The following is a 20,882-nucleotide window of genomic DNA, read 5'->3' as shown; positions in this document are numbered from 1 at the left end:
CATACACTACCATCAGGAATGATGTTCAACCCTGTCTCTCTCTTGTGGAGCAGCTATGCTGAGGTGAGGGCTGAACAGCGCAGAGAGCTGGGGATTGTTGAGGAGTCACCGCCAGAGATCTCTGCAGTAGATAAGGTGAGACACTTATCAGACCAATGTGAGAACTTGCTGACTGCTGAATATAAGAAATCACTGAGTTCAGGAATAAAGAGGTGGCTGAGTTTGGTTAATGAGGTCTTGTTCAGTTTAAGGGATACGATGTCTCACTGTCTGTGACTCTCACTGGAGTAAGACATGGTTAAGTGCTCAGACAACAAGGATGATGTTAAAACATCTTTGGTGAGCAAACAGCGGGGTTATGGGTTTTGAATTCGTCCTTCAATCCCAGTAGTACGATCCTTCTTTTCACCAATCCAACTATGTTAGATCAGTGATTACCTCATGCAAGGGAGGAAGGAAGGATGTACTTCCCAAGTGTTCTAACAAGGCTTGGGAGTTCTAGTAGTGAGTCTCTACTGACTGTTCTATCTGCTCTCTCATCTCACAGCAGTCTCAGGACTCTGGTTCTGAGTCTCAACACCAGCTCAACACCTCCAGTCTGAAGGAGGCCCTAGAGGGCTTTGACCGCAGCCGCACGCCCTCGGCCTCCTCACACAGCTCCCGCAAGTCCTCGTCCCACACTGCTATCTCTAACCCAGCCTGTAAGCGCTGACCACATGACGTTACTACATCCATCTTGTATAATATGATGTCATCTGTCCTGAGAGCTTCTTTGATCCTAAGAGTAAGGTGTTTGTTTTTTCCTTCTCAGCACCTAAGCTTAAGACAGACAGGGGTACACCGGGATGCCAGTCCGTCTCTGCTATTGAGATGACATCACAGCGAAGATCATCCATCAGCAGTCAGGTCAGAGTGGGTTTCTTTCAGCTTGCGGTCAAGCCTCTCTATATTTGATAGTGATTTGGTTCCTAATGTAGTTCCTGTGCTTGTATCCAACAGCAATCGATGAGCTCCCAGCACACCCAGAACACAGGGCAGAACATGGCCCCATCCATGGTTCCACAACAACAACCGCAGCAGCAACAACAACTGCAACAGCAGCAACCACCACCACAACAGCAGCAGCTTCAGATCCAGCCTAGTGTCCAGGTGAGAAATATTCCTCATGATTGTAATTTGGCAGTTTCTTTTGCTAGAGCCAGTGACACAGAAACTCAGCAAAAAAATACGTCAACTGCGTTTATTTTCAGCAAACTTAACATGTGTAAATGTTTGTATGAACATAACAAGATTCAACAACTGAGACATAAACTGTGACTAACAGAAATGGAATAATGTGTCCCTGAACAAAGGGGGGTCAAAAGTAACAGTCAGTATCCACTGCAGTGCATCTCCTCCTCATGGACTGCACCAGATTTGCCAGTTCTTGCTGTGAGATGTTACCCCACTCTTCCACCAAGGCAACTGCAAGTTCCCGGACATTTCTGGGGGGAATGGCCCTAGCCCTCACCCTCCGATCCAACAGGTCCCAGGCGTGCTCAATGGGATTGAGATCCAGGCTCTTCGCTGGCCATGGCAGAACACTGACATTCCTGTCTTGCAGGAAATCATGCATAGAATGAGCAGTGTGGTTGGTGGCATTGTCATACTGGAGGGTCATGTCAGGATGAGCCTGCAGGAAGGGTACCACATGAGGGAGGAGGATGTCTTCCCTGTAACGCACAGCGTTGAGAATGTCTGCAATGACAACAAGCTCAGTCCGATGATGCTGTGACACACCGCCCCAGACCACGACGGACCCTCCACCTCCAAATTGATCCCGCTCCAGAGTACAGGCCTCGGTGTAACGCTCATTAATTCAACGATAAACACAAATCCAACCATCACCCCTGGTGAGACAAAACCGCGACTCGTCAGTGAAGAGCACTTTTTGCCAGTCCTGTCTGGTCCAGCGACGGTGGGTTTGTGCCCATAGGCGACATTGTTGCCGGTGATGTCTGGTGAGGACCTGCCTTACAACAGGCCTACATGCCCTAAGTCCAGCCTCTCTCAGCCTATTGAGGACAGTCTGAGCACTGATGGAGGGATTGTGTGTTCTGTGTAACTCGGTCAGTTGTTGTTGCCATCCTGTACCTGTCCTGCAGGTGTGATGTTCGGATGTACCGATCCTGTGCAGGTGTTGTTACACGTGGTCTGCCACTGCGAGGACGATCAGCTGTCCGTCCTGTCTCCCTGTAGCGCTGTCTTAGGCGTCTCACTGTACGGACATTGCAATTTATTGCTCTGGCTACATCTGCAGTCCTCATGCCTCCTTGCAGCATGCCTAAGGCACATTCACGCAGATAGCAGGGACTGGGCATCTTTCTTTTGGTGTTTCAGAGTCAGTAGAAAGGCCTCTTTAGTGTCCTAAGTTTTCATAACTGTGACCTTAATTGCCTACCGTCTGTAAGCTGTTAGTGTCTTAACGACCGTTCCACAGGTGCATGTTCGTTAATTGTTTATGGTTCATCGAACAAGCATGGGAAACAGTGTTTAAACCCTTTACAATGAAGATCTGTGAGGTTATTTGGATTTTTACGAATTATCTTTGAAGAAGGTAACTTTGTTAGCCCATGGTACAGTTTTCCACCCAGATGGACGCAATGCAGCACTGAAGGATCACTGGAGCAGAGGACCAGGATGATCGAGGCCAACATCCAGAGGCAGCAGCAGGAGCTCAGGCAGATCCAGGAAGAGCTCAACAAGGTGCAGGGCCATGGCCTACAGGTGACACTGCCCCCTACTGTCTGTCTGGGAACAGCGCCTCATATACTAACCACCACTCCCCTCTTATGTAGAACTGTGTGAGTACTTGAACCAAAGGTCTGCACATTTGCGTGGATGCATGTATGTGTATTCTGCTGTTTTGTCTATGAAAGGAGATTCGTCTTATTCTGTGGTATTTGCTCTGGTGCAGATGTTTCTCCAGCCGGGTACTAGTGGGCTGAGCCTGGCTCTGTGCAGCTGGCACACGGGACCACCATGCAGCCAGGGGGTGCTCTCACCATGCAGGGCCAAGTGGTGTCTGCAGCAGTCTGCAGGGCAGCTTCCACAGCAGCATACGGTCCAACAACACCCAGCAGCAGTCCCAGCCCCAACAACAGAACCTGTTACAGAACACCAGTCTGTCCTCTCACAGGTACCTCAAGTGCGGTCGACTCACTCTCTGCCGCCCCAGCAGAGTGCCCTGCCGGCCTCCCTCTACAACACCATGATGATCTCTCAGCCCAACCAGGCCAATGTGGTCCAGATCGCCACCAGCCTGGCCCAGAACAGCAGCAACAACACAGCTGCCATGGCAAACTTTGCCCAGGACCGCTCGGGACAGATCAGGTACACGATGCCACCAACAGGGTATGTTCTCCTCTCACTCGGTATGCGCCACACTCAGTGGCTGATGTTACTGAGAAATATGCTGATTATCCACAGGATTTGCATACATTTTCATATGTCTGTCTAAAWAAAATCTGTGGCTCATTCATTACCACCCTCACTCCCTCATCTCTCTCAGGTTCCCTGCTGGCTCTCAGTTGCTGACTAAGCTGGTGACTGGACCGATGGCGTGTGGAGCGGTCATGGTCCCTACAACCATGTTCATGGGCCAGGTGGTGACAGCGTTTGCTCCTCAGCAGGGCCAGACTCAGACCATCAGCATCGCCCAGCAGCAGRCTCAGCAGCAGGAGCAGCAGGCTCAGTCTCAGGCCGATGCCACACAGCAAGGGCTGGCCCAGCAACAAACACAGTTCCTCCAGGTGAGGTGACCACCAGAGAGTACCGTTTCTAAAGGTAGATCCGGTACTTGTCCCTATTCTGACCAGACACTCACCTCTCTGTTCTTCCTTTCTAGGGCCCTCGGCTGCTCCATGGAAACCAGTCCACCCAGTTGATCCTGCAAACGGCGTTCCCACTGCAGCAGCAAGGAGCCTTCGCCAGCACACAACACCAGCAGCAGCAGCAGCTACAACAGCAACATCAGCAGCAGCAGCAACAACTCCAGCAGCAGCAACAACAACAGCAACAACAGCTCCAACAACAGCAGCAACAGGAGCAGCAGCTGGCCTCTCACAGGGCAGATAGCATGTCAGGCCGCTCCAGCACACAGCCCCAGTAACCTGACAACATCCGATCAGACATGTGGACTGAACCAAGTCTATTTGTCTGTGTGATGGGGTGAAGAGATTGGTTGAGAAAGCAGTATTGAGACTATGCCTCTGAGGCTACCCTGCTTCAACTTGGTCTGTAGAGTTAGTGATGGATGGATCAATAGATGGATCTCTGGCTGCCTGCACTGAACTCATGAGCCACTGGCGCGTCAGATAGAAAACAATGCTGTGCTCACAGTGAGCACGGAGTCGCTCCGCTTCATGGCCATGCTCAGAACTCTCACCACCTCACCACTGTGACAGGGGCCAGTGCTTGTCCCCTACCCTGCCCTCTTCTTGTGTGTTCAGTGTGTGCTCCCGTCACCCTCACAGATGTTATTTATGCAGGACGATCCAGTCTGGAGCTTCAATCAAGGCTTCAAAGAAGTCCTACAGAGAGTAGACAGACGCCTCGTTTGTTTTCTGTTTTTCTCATATTGTTTTTCATGTCAAAGTAATTATGGGTCAGAAAATATTTTTAAGAATGTCATGTGGATTGAACTTTTATTGTACAGAACAAAAAATAATATGTAAATATATGGAAAAAAAGAAAAATAACTAATATTTTATATGATGCATGAAATGAAAAGCATAGTCTGTTATTTGTAGCTTTGAATATACCTTTTTTTCTAGTACTCTATGGAGAAAAGGAAACCTAAACACGCTTAATGGCTGATCTTTTCACAGATTTTCTTCTTCCCAGGGGCCGTGTGTCTTTATGGGACCGTGGGTGTGTAGCTGATGCTGCTGGTCGTGTCACAGTTTGTTTCATCCTCTTCCTCACTTTCGTAGTTTTAATAAAACTCCTCTATTGAGATTAAAAACAGAAATGTTTTAAAGTTACAATATTTTTTTAGAATATATATTGTGGTCCAAAGCGACATGTTGAGGACTAAATAGATACATGATTTTACTCAGAACAATATTTTAAATTGTAAATAAAGCAAAGACCCAAAGTTGACCAAATAGACTTTAAATGTATCCTATGGAAAGCTTATGAGCTCATTATTTTCTCTGCCATCATGCCTCATAACATTTGCCATAGCTATTCATAAACATTTTTTACACTTAAAAAGTCCTTAGTGTTTATCTTTAGTTGATTTAAATATGAGTGAGGCATTATGACTGTTTTAGAGTGGTCTCGTAACGCTCATAGCGATGCATGCAAAGTACCTCTAGGTACAGACTATACTAGTGCTTTACAATACTGTACTTTTTTAGCCCTAAAGGCTTGTGTAGAAAAATGATTATTCTCATATAAATATATATTCAATTACGTTTTAAATGGTCACAAAAATTACCTTAAACTCAGAAATGCAATTCACGCAGTGATATTTCTGCGCATTATCCTATTTCCGCCGTTAGAAATCTAGTGTCTGTTCTATGAATGAAATGCCCTTATGTTCCTACTCTCTCCTGTCACTTGCAACTACAGCATGTTTATCTCCTATTAAGCTTTTTATGGGTTGGAAATGTCAGAACAAACAAAGGGGTGATATCTCTCCTCTTTAGAACATTAAATGATGGTGGATCTCATCAAATAAGTGTTTGGACAGAATGCCACTAGCAATTGTTGTGATCTGAGTTAATCTTCATGTGTTAATAAAGTCAGCTTGTCTGTTTTATCTAAAGCCAGTCAGACAGTGCTGGAGGCATTATAGTGTGTGGTGGGATGGGGGGTTACTGTTTTAACCAAGAGATGTTAAAATGCTAATCTGAGCTGCTGGGGTCATTAAAGTAAACATATAGCACTTATTTATACCTCTCTAACACTAAGTACCCCTTACAGACAGTATTCTCCACTTCTCAGTTGTTTGAATGGGAGAGAAACTGCAAAAAAAAATCCTAATGTGTACTATGGCTAAGCGAAGTCCAGACAAGAATAGAGCGAATGCTAAGGCTATTTGATCCATGACCTAGAACACAAATTACCTCTGAAATAAGTGAAACTGGTGTTAGTTGGACCTGCCAAGAGAATGAATTGAAACAATTCATCATACGGATAACAGATGTGGTATGTTTGAAGTTTTTCTGCTCCTGCTCCTCTGCCGCTTCTGTCAGACAGTACGTATATCCCCATGTAACTGTGTTATAAGGTGATGGTTTGATTGTCGTGCTGATGGGGTGTCGCTTGCCATGGCAAATTTAAAACTATGTTTGTTGAGTGGGGTCCTATGAACTGGTTGTAATGTACGTTGCCATATTAACTTCCATAGGGGATTTCCAGGTTTCTATTGTAAATGTTGTGGAGTGGGGCTCTTGGGGATCGAGCCTCTGGTTTTCCAAGCTGCTCATTTCTTGTCAGGGGCCTCTGTAGAATGGCACTTTAGTAGTAGTCGTATTGAATGTTAACTTGTCATGCTAAGGGACAGGATTAGTTATGTTCATCTCAAGAAAAAAACGATTGCCAAACTATTTAGTTATGCTTGCTTGGGCATTTCCCTATTTCCTCGATTTTCAGTGTGACAATCCTGAATCATGTGGTCAGAAAGAAGTTATTGTTTAATTGGTAGCATTTATCTTTGTGGTCTGTTCGATTTCAATTGACTTTTTTCTTGAGGACTGTGAAACCTACATTATTTCACTTTTTATTGGTGGAAGAAAATCACATATCAAACCTCTCTGGAATCACAGCACAACACTATGTAGAATGTCTGGGCCCTCTAGGGGTCATTTCCTGCTCCGGTCTCTAACATGGCTGGCTGCTCCAATCTACAGTGCATTGGGAAAGTATTCAGACCCCTAGACTTTTTTCTAATTCTGATATGTTACAGCCTTATTCTAAAATTGATTAAATAGTTTTTTTCCTCCTCAATCTACACACAATACCCCATAATGACAAAGAAAAAATGTTTTATTTTTTATTTTAGCAAATGTATAAAATAAAAAAGAGTACATTTACATAAGTATTCAAACCCTTTACTCAGTACTTTGTGTGTACCTTTGGCAGCGATTACAGCCTCGAGTCTTCTTGGGTATGARGCTACAAGCTTGGCACACCTGTATTTGGGGAGTTTCTCCCATTCTTCTCTGCAGATCCTCTTAAGCTCTGTCAGGTTGGATGGGGAGTGTTGCTGCACAGCTATTTTCAGGTCTCTCCAGAGAGTTCTATTGGGTCCGGGCTCTGGCTGGGCCACTCAGAGACTTGTCCCGAAGCCACTCCTGCATTGTCTTGGCTGTCTGCATAAGGTCGTTGTCCTGTTGGAAGGTGAACCTTCACCCCAGTCTGAGGTCCTGAGCGCCCTGGAGCAGGTTTTCATCAAGGTTCTCTGTACTTTTCTCCGTTCATCTATACCTCGATCCTGACTAGTCTCCCAGTCCCTGCCGCTGAAAAACCTCCCCACGTCATGATGCTGCCACCACCATGCTTCACTGAAGGGATGGTGCCAGGTTTCCTCCAGATGTGACGCTTGGCATTCAGGCCAAAGAGTTCAATCTTGGTTTCATCAGAACAGAGAAACTTGTTTCTCATGGTCTGAGAGTCTATAGGTGCCTTTTGGAAAACTCCAAGCGGCTGTCATGTGTCTTTTACTGAGGAGTGACTTCTGTCTGGCTACTCTACCATAAAAGCCTGATTGGTGGAGTGCTACAGAGATGGTTGTTCTTCTGGAAGGTTCACCCATCTCCACAAAGGAACTCTAGAGCTCTGTCAGTGACATCGGGTTCTTGGTCACCTCCCTGACCAAAGCCCTTCTCCCACGATTGCTCAGTTCGAGCGGGCGGCCAGCTCTAAGAAGAGTCTTGGTGGTTCCAAACTTCTTCCATTTAAGAATGATGGAGGCCATTGTGTTCTTGGGGACCTTCAATGATGCAGAAATGTTTTGGTACCCTTCCCCAGATCTGTGCCTTGACACAATCCTGTCTCGGAGCTCTATGGACAATTCCTTTGACCTCATGGCTTGGTTTTTGCTCTGACATGCACTGTCAACTGTGGGACCTTATGAAGACAGGTATGTGCCTTTCTAAATCATGTCCAGTCAATTGAAATTACTACAGATGGGCTTCAATCAAGTTGTAGAAACATCAAGGATGATCAATGGAAACAGGATGCACCTGATCTCAAATTCGAGTCTCATAGCAAAGGGTCTGAATACTTWAAAAAAAAAATACATTTGCAAAAATTTCAAAAAACCTGTTTTCGCATTGTCATTTCGGGGTATTGTGTGTCGATTGATCAGGAAAAAAATATGTAATACATTTTAGAAAATCCTGTAATGTAATAAAATGTGGATTAAGTCAAGGGGTCTGAATACTTTCCAAATGCACAGTATGTTCATGTTGCAGTACCTCATGGCAAAACTGTCCCAGGCCCTTGTGTTTACAGTGCAGTAAGTCAGTCTGCTAGTCTCTGCTTTTTGAAATTCACCCTTAGTGCAAATGGTGGTCCCTGCTGCTAGGCTATTGGTGGTGCATTGCCATGCACAGCAGAACTTAGCTGGTACTTAAAGTTATTGTCTTGCGAGTAATGCATATCGACACAGATTTATTCAACACGTTGTATAGAAACTGTCCGTGGCTCTTACTTAAGTTGTTTGGTCACTGTGATTTTATAATATTTTTTGGGACACAAAGTAAACCTGTGCCACCAATGGCGTGATAAACCTTACAGCTACCAGTACCGGGTCAGGCAGTGCAATACTTGAATGAATGTAATTCAATATCAAACGCTAACATAGCTGTCTGAAGACGGTCATGCATAAATAAATTAATAGTTGAGGGCTTAGCAAAAAGTATTTTAACAGAAAACAAACCTCAGATTTTAAGATTATTTTTCTATGGCCAAGCTAGACCTCAAACGATGAATTGAGCGAGTAGATATATAACGTCATACACTGTAATATACTGCTTTCATTGTGTAGAAAAGAAAGCAAAACAAAAATCTACCAAATGAGTTACCTCAAATGAGAAAGGAATTAAACAAACTGTGACATGTGTGAGGACTGTTGATCTAATGTACCCAAAACAGAACTCATCATGAGCTCATCACGAGCTCATGGTTATGCAAAGGTGTACAGAAATATTTAAAGAAATACCTATTTGATATCATATATCCCCCCATGTAATTGGTTTCTTTTTCCCAATAAATGTTATAAATTCTCTCAAAATATTCCTCTGAAAATGTGATGAGGAATACTAGATAATTTGTTTTGTTTTTATTAAGTTTTAACAATTAGGAATGCTAGATTTTAATATTTTGGATCATCTCTAGGATGACCACATTCATGGTCTCTTTTAACAAATTACCCATATAAGACTTATCCACATGTTTATTGGACGTATCAAAGTAGGGATCCCTTATGTTGTATCTCAAAAGGCTACAATAAGGTAATTCAACCCAGACTATGTGAGGTGGGGGAAAATGGAGTGGTATTGATGTTTTGTATCCAAAGTGAAAGATGGGAATAAATTGTTATACCTGGTTTTAATACCCAGATGGAAAGCCCAATGTAAAAGGTGGTGAATCATGTTCTAATGTACAGTACCAGTCAAAAATCTGGACACACCTACTCACTCAAGGTTGATTCTTTATTTGTACTATTTTATACATTGTAGAATAATAGTGAAGACATCAAAACTATGAAATAACACATTGAATCATGTAGTAACCAAAAAAAGTGTTAAACAAATCAAAATATATTTTCAAATTAGCCACACTTTGCTTTGATGACAGCTTTGCACATTCTTGGCATTCTCTCAACCTGATTCACCTGGAATGCTTTTCCAACAGTCTTGAAGGAGTTGCCACATATTCTGAGCACTTGTTAGCTGCTTTTCCTTCACTCTGCAATCCAACTCATCCCAAACCATCTCAATTGGGTTGGGGTCGGGTGATTGTGGAGGCGGGTCGCCTGATGCCCTTACACAGCATGGAGGTGTGTTGTGTCATAGTCCTGTTGAAAAACAGATCGTCCCACTAAGCGCAAACCAGATGGGATGGCGTGTCGCTGCAGAATATTGTGGTAGCCATGCTAGTTAAGTGTGCCTTGAATTCTAAAATACCTCTGCAGTAGAGGTAACACTGGGTCGGTCTTCCTTTGCTGTGGCGGTCCTCATGAGAGGCAGTTTCATCATAGCACTTGATGGTATTTGCAACTTCACTTGAAGAAGTTCTTGCAATTTTCCAGATTGACTGACCTGCATGTCTTAAAGTAATGATGGACTGTTGTTTCTCTTTGCTTATTTGAGCTGTTCTTGCCATAATATGGACTTGGTTTGTACCTAACAGGGCTATCTTCTGTATACCACCCCTACCTTGTCACAACACAACTGATTGGCTCAAAGAAATAACACAAATTAACTTTTAACAAGGCACACCTGTTAATTTAAATGCATTCTAGGTGACTACCTCATGAAGCTGGTTGAGAGAATGCCAAGAGCGAGTAAAGCTGTCAAGGCAAAGGGTGGCTACTTTGAAGAATCTTTAATATAACATATTTTCATTTGTTTAACACTTTTTTTGGTTACTACATGATTCCATATGTGTTATTTCATAGTTTTGATGTCTTCATTTATTCTACAATGTAGAAAATAGTAAAAATAAAGAAACCCTGGAAAGAGTAGGTGTGTCCAAACTTTTGACTGGTACTGTACGCACTAGAAGTTCTGAATGTCTATCAGTGAGTGTTCTTCTCTCTATCATTTAATCTTTGTATGTGTGGTGTTCTTTGCAGAACACTTGTTTGGCTCATGAAATTAATCTGTGCAGTACACTTTGCAGAAAGCACCTGGAACTGGAAAATGCTGTTTTAATACTCAATATCTCTTAGCCCTTGGCTATAACTCAATTTTGCCATGTGTCACTTTTTACACCAGCTGTTCTTGACTTGGGCCAACCCATAATACTTTTAATTATAGAATTAGAACAAGTAGAATGGACAGTTTGTAGTTCAATGTATTTCTCAGCATTTTAGTCAAGTAAAAAATTCCACAACCTCTGGGTAGTTCTGTGACACCATATTAGTTGAACCACAAAATTCAAACACATTGATCCTTGAGGGTGCCCAGAAATCAGTAGAACGGACCAACATACAGTTGAAGTCGGAAGTTTACATACACTTAGGTTGGAGTCATTAAAACTCGTTTTTCAACCACTCCACACATTTCTTGTTAACAAACTATAGTTTTGGCAAGTCGGTTAGGACATCTACTTTGTGCATGACACAAGTAATTTTTCCAACAATTGTTTACAGACAGATTATTTCACTTATAATTAATTCATTGTATCACAATTCCAGTGGGTCAGACGTTTACATACACTAAGTTGACTATGCCTTTAAACAGCTTGTAAAATTCCAGAAAATGACGTCATGGCGTTAGAAGCTTCTGATAGGCTAATTGACATAATTTGAGTCAATTGGAGGTGTACCTGTGGATGTATTTCAAGGCCTACTTTCAATCTCAGTGCCTCTTTGCTTGACATCATGGGAAAATCAAAAGAAATCCTCAGAAAAAAAATTGTAGACCTCCACAAGTCTGGTCCATCCTTGGGAGCAATTTCGAAACGCCTGAAGGTACCACGTTCATCTGTACAAACAATAGTATGCAAGTATAAACACCATGGGACCACGCAGCCGTCATACCCCTCAGGAAGGAGACACGTTCTGTCTCCTAGAGATGAACGTACTTTGGTGCGAAAAGTGCAAATCAATCCCAGAACAACAAAGGACCTTGTGAAGATGCTGGATGAAACAGGTACAAAAGTATCTATATCCACAGTAAAATGAGTCCTATATTGACATAACCTGAAAGGCTGCTCAGCAAGGAAGAAGCCACTGCTCCAAAACCATCATAAAAAAAGCCAGACTACGGTTTGCAACTGCACATGGGGACAAAGATCGTACTTTTTGGAGAAATGTCCTCTGGTCTGATGAAACAAAAATAGAACTGTTTGGCCATAATGACCATCATTATGTTTGGAGGAAAAAGGGGGAGGCTTGCAAGCCGAAGAACACCATCCCAACCGTGAAGGACGGGTGGCAGCATCATGTTGTGGGGGTGCTTTGCTGCAGGAAGGCCTGGTGCACTTTACAAAATAGATGGCATCATGAGGGAGGAAAATTATGTGGATATATTGAAGCAACATCTCAAGACATCAGTCAGGAAGTTAAAGCTTGGTTGCAAATGGATCTTCCAAATCGACAATGACACCAAGCATACTTCCAAAGTTGTGGAAAAATGGCTTAAGGACAACAAGGTCAAGGTATTGGAGTGGCCATCACAAACCCTGACCTCAATCCGATAGAACATTTGTGGGCAGAACTGAAAAAGCGTGTGAGAGCAAGGAGGCCTACAAACCTGACTCAGTTACACAAGCTGTCAGGAGGAATGGGCCAAAATTAACCCAACTTATTGTGGGAATCTTTTGGAAGGCTACCCGAAACGTTACCCAAATACTAATTGAGTGTATGTAAACTTCTGACCCACTGGGAATGTGATAAAATAAAAGAAGCTGAAATCATTCTTAACTATTATTCTGACATTTCACATTCTTAAAATAAAGTGGTGATCCTAACTGACTTAAGACAGGGAATTRTTACTAGGATTAAATGTCAGGAATTGTGAAAAACTGAGTTAATGTGTTTGGCTAAGGTGTATGTAAACTTCCGACTTCAACTGTATTTAATTATTCTCATAGTACCCATATTAAAAAAGACACTACGGTGGCCTGATTTATTTGGGAGTTTCATCCCTTGAACCCTGTGTGGACTTAAACTTAAAGTGCAGTCTGTTCTACCCATTCTATTTCTATGGTGCTAACCCTGCTCTGCAGCATAGCTAAATTAAGTTGTGTGAAAACCTTAAGACACATATTCTGAAGGCATTTTAATATCACTGCAAGGAGTGTACTGCTAGAAATTAATTTCTAGAGCCAGACCAATCTTACATAAACTAAACATAATGGAACATTTTAAAGCAAACAGTGCTGTTTTCTCCCCTTATTCAATAAAAACAACTATTGATGTTTTCAGTTGAAGAATCATTTGATGGACAAACCAAACCAGAAATCGAGTGTCAATGGTCAGGTAAGAAACCTGCTTGCAATTCGCTGCAATCACTCATATCCGGCAAGTAACTGAAAGGTTGCTAGTTCAAATCCCTGAACTGACTAGGTGAAAAATCCATCTGTGCCCTTGAGCAAGGCACTTAACTCTAATTGCACCTGTAAGTCGCTCTGGATAAGACTGAGCGTCTGCTAAATAACAAATGTTAATATCCAGAATAACTTGGTACATAAAATGTAGGGGCTGAAAAAGTAGTTAAGGTAAGAGAGTCTAGGCAAGACAGGTTTTATTGAGCATTTAAGCATTGATCAGGCTTTACAACAATCAAAAGTTCATCTGTCTCAAACCACGTACATGTACACGCCTGTTTGGTCGTCACAGGGTACAACTGGTCAAATATTGACAATGGAGTCACATTACCCTGTGCACTTAAAAAAAAAAAAAGGTATTCTTTTCTACAGTACCTTCAAAAAAATACAAAACTTAACAAGAACAAAATCCTCATCTGTGCCTCAAAGTTGTAAATAAATACCATAACCAACCACTCAGGACAGGTGCAGTAGACTTAGTGGCTTAGGTCCTTTTTATCGGCAGTGAAATTTAGGAGGAAGCAAAGAAATATTTTGTTCCATGATTTCGTCGCTAGTAGGCATCAGACAGAACCTCTTAATAAACCCTAGTAGCAATAAGAGTGGCAGACAGACCAGAGGAGGCTGGTGGGGGAGCTATAGGAGGAAGGCCTCATTGTAATGGCTGGAATGGAATTAATGGAAAGGAGTCAAACAGGGTTTGATACTGTTCCATTCCAGACATTGAGCCCGTCCTCCTATAGCTCCCCCCACAGCTGGGGACAGACTGGCCGTGGGGTGTTTCCCCCCCTCTGCTGCCTTGAGGCCGGAATGTAGAATACTGACACTGAATGGGTTACTGCTGCTTCAAGATCTCCATGATGCTTAGAACTGGCATGTCCTGTCTAGCAGATGGAAATCACTGAACAGTAATATTCACAACCATGAAAAGATTCCCATCCACGATACAGATAGAGAYATGGTAGATCAACTAATTATGGGGTTTATGAAGCAAAGGCAGCCCAATGTTACTGTTCTCAGATGACATTCTGAGGGGAACAAAACGTATGGGAGTTGGCCTGAGGCCTGGCCATAGATCACAGGGACTGAATCGCTTCACAGTGGCCATAACACTGCACTCTATGGGACAAACCTGGAGTCAGTGTTCAGCCGGCATATTTGTTGTTGTTGTTGTACTTTTCCTATTGAAAAGCAATATCCCAAGTATAAATACAGTAAAGTACACACAAGGGTAAAAGAAATGTTTGTTTTTTTTGGGGGGGGGGGGGGGGGGACAACTGCAAACTTCAAGGAGTAGGGCTTTTGATGAGTTGGTCTGATGGTGCCCTATGATGTCATTGACCTCCCGGCTTGCTTGAGGAACAATACTGGCGCAATAGAGAACAAAAGAGGAAAGCGCCCCCCGTTACGTAAATCAGGTGTTAAATGAGGTGAAAATTAGACTGGAGTAGGACTTTAAAGCATAATATAATAATAAGGATGGGGAATTAATGAATAAACAGACCCAAGCTCAATACTGACGGGCCTGAGTGTGAGGGAGAGGTAAGTCTTGTTCTTGGTGTAGGCCACAGGACTCAGACCGGTGAGGGATCACAGACTTAGCAAGACTAGAGAACAGAAATCACACACACACTCGCTCAGTCCCATTAGAGAATATTCTCCATATTTCTCCCTCTCAACCACACACACACACACACACACTAAATAAACATAGTTGAGCTTTACAGATATGTACAAAATTTGCCTGAAAGTCTTCCCTCCAATTAGAATCCAGCATCCGGTTTGATGAAGAGGGCAGAGAAGGCAAAGCCCAGGAACATGATCCCACCAATGATTGTAACTGAGGAGGAGAGAAAAACAGTCCATAACACAATTCTGATGACTACTACATGTATTACAGTATAGGCTATGATGACCACTTGACCAGGAACACTGAAAGGAAGAAAATAAAACATTACCAGTTCTGACAGAAATCTTCTGTGCAATCATCCTTCCTCCAACCACAGCCAGTCCTGTGCACAGACAGTGTCCCAGAGTACCACCCACCGCCACTCCAAAAGGATCCTGAGACAGAGCATTGGCTTATGACACCTTTAACATTCTCACAGAACCAAAAAGCATGACAGTAGAGTAGAAAGAACGCACAACAATAATTCCCTAACAATATAATTCCTTTTGAGTATACACAGCAACAGTAACTCTTCATCCTGACCATAATAATTAACTGACTTTGTATCCACTGTAAAATGCTTTGCAGCCACACCTAAGCATTATAGCCTTGGTTTGAAGTCAGTGTAACATTTGCCAGAATGTCCCATTTTGACTAGGCAAGCAGACAGACTCAACAGTGGCTCTGTCAGGACTCACCTCCTGGGCACCCAGGATGATGGTGGTGAGCTGAGAGCGATCTCCCCACTCTGCCAGGAAGGTGAGGGTGAAGGCCTGGATGAACACAGGCGAGATGAAGCTGTGCCACTTCCTCTGAGGATGGCTTGATCCTGAGCCCGACTCCACATCTGCAGCCCCATTTAGCAGCTTAGACATCTGCAGCTATAGGAAATAGGAATACAAGCCAACCATTGAATCCCTAGAACAAGATACAGCAAGGTAATATGAAAATGCATAACAATATGCAAATGTGGGGATGGGCCGTGTGTGTGTACAGACCTCCTCATCCTTCTTTTTAATATCAGCCTGCACCTCCTCCAGCTCCTCCTGGCCCTCGTCTGGACTCATCTTCAGCCCCTCTCTCAGCATGCGCACACCAAAGATGGCGAACAGAGCTGTAGACACGTAGTATGTGTAGATCCTGGGGATGATGGTGGTGGCATAGCCAAACATCACTGATAAAAACACAAGAGGGTCTTGGTTAGACAAAGAACAGGCAGGGTGACGGCCCTGTAGTCTGTACAGATCCAAATATTCAGACAAACATTCGGACAAACCCAGGATTCATCAGTGGTACCTCCACTAATTGGGATACATTAATGAACTTAGAAGCCATGTCACATCCATTCTAATCACAGGGGGCTTTCTGCATAGAAAAGTCTTGGGTGGGCCACCTAAGTGTTTTTTCGGGCCGCCTATGTCCAAACATTAAAACAAATATTTTTTAAATGACAAATTGTTGGGATTGTAAAGCTCTCCGTGTAATCTTAAACAACTCAAACTTTGTTTAAGTTTACGAAATAAAGTTTGTAGAAAAGATAATGGACCTAGATATTTTTAAATAAGATAACTAACAATCACCAAAATAAAAGCTAGGCATTCAGGAGTATTTTGGTCACAGCATGAGGCCCCCCATTGATGTTGTTATAATGTTTGAGTCATTCGATAGAATAAGACATGGCAAATTGTGTAGAATTTCAGAATTTGCTATAAAACTGAATTTCTTTCTCTCAGCATCAAAGCAAAATGTGTAAAATTGCAGGAAATTAGCAAACTGCAACATTGTATCTCCGCCACATGGCAAAATGTGTAGAATTGCATAAAATTAGCTTTAAAAGAGCAAAATTGCATCCCTGCAGAAAACAGGAGGGCCTCTAAAATGTTTGGTCACCTACTACACCATTGACCATGGCCACGCCCCTGCCATGCCCACCACCTACAGTTGAAGTCYGAAGTTTACATGCAGCCAAACGCATTTAAACTCAGTTTTTCACAATTCCTGACATTTAATCCCAGTAAAAATTCCCTGTCTTAGGTCAGTTAGGATCACCACGTCATTTTAAGAATGTGAAATGTCAAAATCATAGTAGAGAAAATGATTTATTTCAGCCTTTATTTCTCTCATCACATTCCCAGTGGGTCAGAAGTTCACATACACTCAAATAGTATTGGGTAGCATTGCCTTTAAATTGTTTAACTTGGGTCAAACGTTTTGGGTAGCCTTCCACAAGCTTCCCACATTAAGTTGGGTGAATGTTGGCCCATTCCTCCTGACATAGCTGGTGTAACTGAGTCAGGTTTGTAGACCTCCTTGCTCGTACACGCCTTTTCAGTTCTGCACACAAATGTTCTATATGATTGAGGTCAGGACTTTGTTGTCCTTAAGCCATTTTGCCACAACTTTGGAAGTATGCTTGGGGTCATTGTCCATTTGGAAGACCCATTTGCGAACAAGCTTTAACTTCCTGACTGATGTCTTGAGATGTTGCTTCAATATGTCCACATAATTTTCCTCCCTCATGATGCCATCTATTTTGTGAAGTGCACCAGTCCCTCCTGCTGCAAAGCACCCCCACAACACGATGCTGCCACCCCCGTGCTTCACGGTTGGGATGGTGTTCTTCGGCAAACATAATGATAGTCATTATGGCCAAACAGTTCTATTTGTTTCATCAGACCAGAGGACATTTCTCCAAAAAGTACGATCTTTGTCCCCATGTGCAGTTGCAAACTGGCTTTTTTATGGTGGTTTTGGAGCAGTGGCTTCTTCCTTGCTGAGCGGCCTTTCAGGTTATGTTGATGTAGGACTCGTTTTTCTGTGGATGTGGATACTTTTGTACCCATTTCCTCCAGCATCTTCACAAGGTCCTTTGCTGTTGTTCTGGTATTGATTTGCACTTTTAGCACCAAAGTAAGTTAATCTCTAGGAGACAGAACGTGTCTCCTTCCTGAGCGGTATGCCGGCTGCGTGGTCCCATGGTGTTTATCCTTGCGTACTGTTTGTACAGATGAACATGGTACCTTCAGGCATTTGGAAATGGCTCACAAGGATGAACCAGACTTGTGGAGGTCWACAATTTTTTTCTGAGGTCTTGGCTGATTTCTTTTAATTTTCCCATGATGTCAAGCAAAGAGGCACGTAGTTTGAAGGTAGGCCTTGAAATACATACACAGGTACACCTCCAATTGACTCAAATTATGTCAATTAGCCTATCAGAAGCTTCTAAAGCCATGACATCATTTTCTGGAATTTTCCAAGCTGTTTAAAGGCAGTCAACATAGTGTATGTAAACTTCTGACCCACTGGAATTGTGATACAGTGAATGATAAGTGAAATAATCTGTCTGTAAACAATTGTTGGAAAAATTACTTGTGTCATGCACAAAGTAGATGTCCTAACCGACTTGCCAAAACTATAGTTTGTTAACAAGAAATGTGTGGAATGGTTGAAAAACGAGTTAATGACTCCAACCTAAGTGTATGTAAACTCCCGACTTCAACTGTATACCCCATTTTGAACCAGGAAACCCCCCCAGAAAAAAACCCAGGATCATCAGCCCCCCCCATCGCATCCACTAACCTGAGATGCAGGTCATAAAGCCAAGGGCTAGTATTGCCCCCAACAGCACGGTCAGGCGGTTGTAGCGCATTGCCATGATGGCAGCGATGAAGAAAGTCTTGTCTCCCAGCTCAGAGACAATGATGACAGAGATGGCAGCTACAAAGGCATGGATGAAGCCCAGGTTCTCGGATTTGCTGGAGTCATTTCCACTGACCTCGGGGCCAATGGCGTGAGCAGTAGGTGCTTTCTGTTGAAGGGGGAAACAAATGTCACTTCAGGTCCACAACAGGTTGGCCATGAAAACCATGTTATGATTTGTATGTCCACATACTGTATCTTGGAATGTGTAAAGTCTGTCTAATTGAAGCGGGTAGTCAAGTCACGTAGAGGGAGGGGCACAATAATACTTGTTAACTATGAGAATCAATTACTTCACTCATTGCCAGTTCAACTTCCTGACTTGGGCTCGTGACATGGACATAACGCGGAACTGAACACCACACGAGCTGGAAAGGAACAGCCAGCTAACGTTAGCTTTGTCTTCCCTAAAACGTGAACCTCGAAAGAAGGTCAGTGACTAGGGGAATATATACTGGTGGCGGTGACGTTGCTTTGGCTAGCTAGTTAGCATTAGCTATCTATGTGGAATGCTTTCGAGTTGCTAACCATAGTTAGCTAGTATGCTACCGTTAGCATGCATGGGAAACATCGGTGTATTGCATTTTATTGATGATTGCTAGCTACCTCTTGTGGCGTTTGTTCTTGGACATGTTTGTGTTCCTCCTGGATCCCAGCAACTCTGACCGACAGCAACACCGCGACAGCCATGGGCAGCAGGACACATATCACACTTCTGTTAGCCCTTCCATCCCTTACGCCGGCCAGGAGAAGCATTTCAGCGAAGCGTGCAGATTGTGTTAAAAAGCGGATAATAAGGGCAATTTGTAGTAGCGTAGCTATGTGTTAAATTATCAAAATTACTGCCCCCTGACTGCATGAATCACTCGGTATAATTAGCTGTAAACGGCCTAACTACATAGCTAGCTAGTAGAGAAGGCAATCTGTCCCTCACTGACTGATCGAACTCATACGGGATGTGAAGTTGTTACCTGAAAGACAAGTAAACAAACCACTTATGTGATTGGACCGCTGAATGGAGGACGTGTATGTAATGTCCCTACGTACCTACTCTGCAGTACTGTCATTGGCTATTTCAACTTTCAATTTTTAGATGTCATGGAAAATGTCTGACACCATTCGAATTTCTCCTAAAATTAAGAAAAATATATTTYTTCATTGGGATCTCATTGGTTTTATTTTTATGCATGGGAGAGTGCTTCTGTCCAAGGCAGAGGGACTGTCTCGCTTTGTGTACTTCTCATTATCTTTATTTGTAAATCCCTCTACCTGTATAGAGCTCATCAAGACCTTTCTTGACTTCATCTGGAAAAATAATTCTTTCAAACGGAAAAAAGTCAGTCCTCTCAAATAAATCAGCTGAAGGAGGTCTGGAAGTGTTGGATTTTGTTTACATAAATAACACTTTCAAGATCAATTGGTTGAAAAGATGTTTGGTCAATACAGAGTCAATTTGGTATTTCATTCCAAACAATGTGTTTAATAAATTGGGAGGTATTACATTTTTACTGAAATGTAATTATATTCTATAGATTACCCGCTAAATAGTCTAAATAGTCTAGGTTTCACCAACAAGCTTTTAATGTCCTGGAAAATATGTTTCCTGCACATTTTTTCAGACATAACTTTAAGGAATAAGTCATTGTTCTACCCTAGCTGGCATGAGATAAATATTGACTTTGCTCTTGATGTTTTCGACAACAGGGTTAATATTCTTGCATTTGAACAATTTATAACATTGAATGAGTTTCCAATACCTTTCAGATAGTTTATTTCTGTGATCGAAGCCATTTCCAGTGGTCTAACTACGCTAATGAAAACTCATCTTAGCTTTGGTGATGATCACAAAGCTTTTCCAGAACTCAGTTTAACAAAAATAACAAAAATAATAACATCTTCCTGAATCATTATGAGATTTATGAGTGTATACAATTGCATTAGAATTGTCGTTCTTTAAAAAAAAAAGTTTTATATATTTATATATTTTCTTGTATTTTCTTGTTTATACCTGTGTTTTGTTTTGTTATACATGTTTGATGTAGCGATGTAAGTTGTTGATCATTTTGTATTATGAATTTAAAAAATAAAGGAAAAAAATATATATTGTAATGACCCGGCTGGGTCATAAAGGGAAAAGAGACGGACTCTAGGTGTGCAGGTCAGAACACAGGTTTATTCATAAACTGGGCTATTGTTCCGGCCACAACCCACGCCGCTAAATGCCGAACGTACACAATGTTAC

At 42.6% G+C, this 20,882-nt stretch overlaps 1 protein-coding gene and 1 pseudogene across 1 annotated transcript; one reads left to right on the top strand and one right to left on the bottom strand.

Moving 5' to 3' along the window:
* LOC111975703 (circadian locomoter output cycles protein kaput-like) overlaps nucleotides 1-13,145 on the top strand; it is a 56,810-nt pseudogene extending 43,665 nt beyond the window's left edge.
* A 293-nt stretch (nucleotides 13,146-13,438) lies between these two features.
* Nucleotides 13,439-19,639, bottom strand: LOC111975793 (putative divalent cation/proton antiporter TMEM165). The gene is made up of 6 exons (XM_024004382.2): nucleotides 19,247-19,639; nucleotides 18,521-18,749; nucleotides 15,940-16,115; nucleotides 15,640-15,822; nucleotides 15,231-15,336; nucleotides 13,439-15,112 (listed from the first exon to the last, which is right to left on the bottom strand). The coding sequence occupies exons 1-6, from the start codon at nucleotides 19,394-19,396 to the stop codon at nucleotides 15,036-15,038; spliced, it is 921 nt and encodes a 306-aa protein (XP_023860150.1). The 5' UTR covers nucleotides 19,397-19,639; the 3' UTR covers nucleotides 13,439-15,035.
* Between the last annotated feature and the right edge of the window lie 1,243 nt (nucleotides 19,640-20,882).

This window comes from Salvelinus sp. IW2-2015, linkage group LG16, assembly GCF_002910315.2.
Source record: "Salvelinus sp. IW2-2015 linkage group LG16, ASM291031v2, whole genome shotgun sequence".
In the NCBI taxonomy this organism is placed as follows: Eukaryota; Metazoa; Chordata; class Actinopteri; order Salmoniformes; family Salmonidae; genus Salvelinus; species Salvelinus sp. IW2-2015.
This window is presented reverse-complemented; position numbering and strand designations above follow the sequence as displayed.

What these genes read in the sequence shown, in the direction of transcription:
- LOC111975793 (XM_024004382.2), bottom strand. Translation starts at nt 19,396, where the DNA reads ATGCTTCTCCTGGCCGGCGTAAGGGATGGAAGGGCTAACAGAAGTGTG. An exon ending in TTAAAAAGAAGGATGAGGAG is followed by an intron (nt 15,823 to 15,939) that starts GTCTGTACACAC and finishes TATTTCCTATAG; the next exon opens with CTGCAGATGTCTAAGCTGCT. An exon ending in GAAGATTTCTGTCAGAACTG is followed by an intron (nt 15,113 to 15,230) that starts GTAATGTTTTAT and finishes TCTCCTCCTCAG; the next exon opens with TTACAATCATTGGTGGGATC.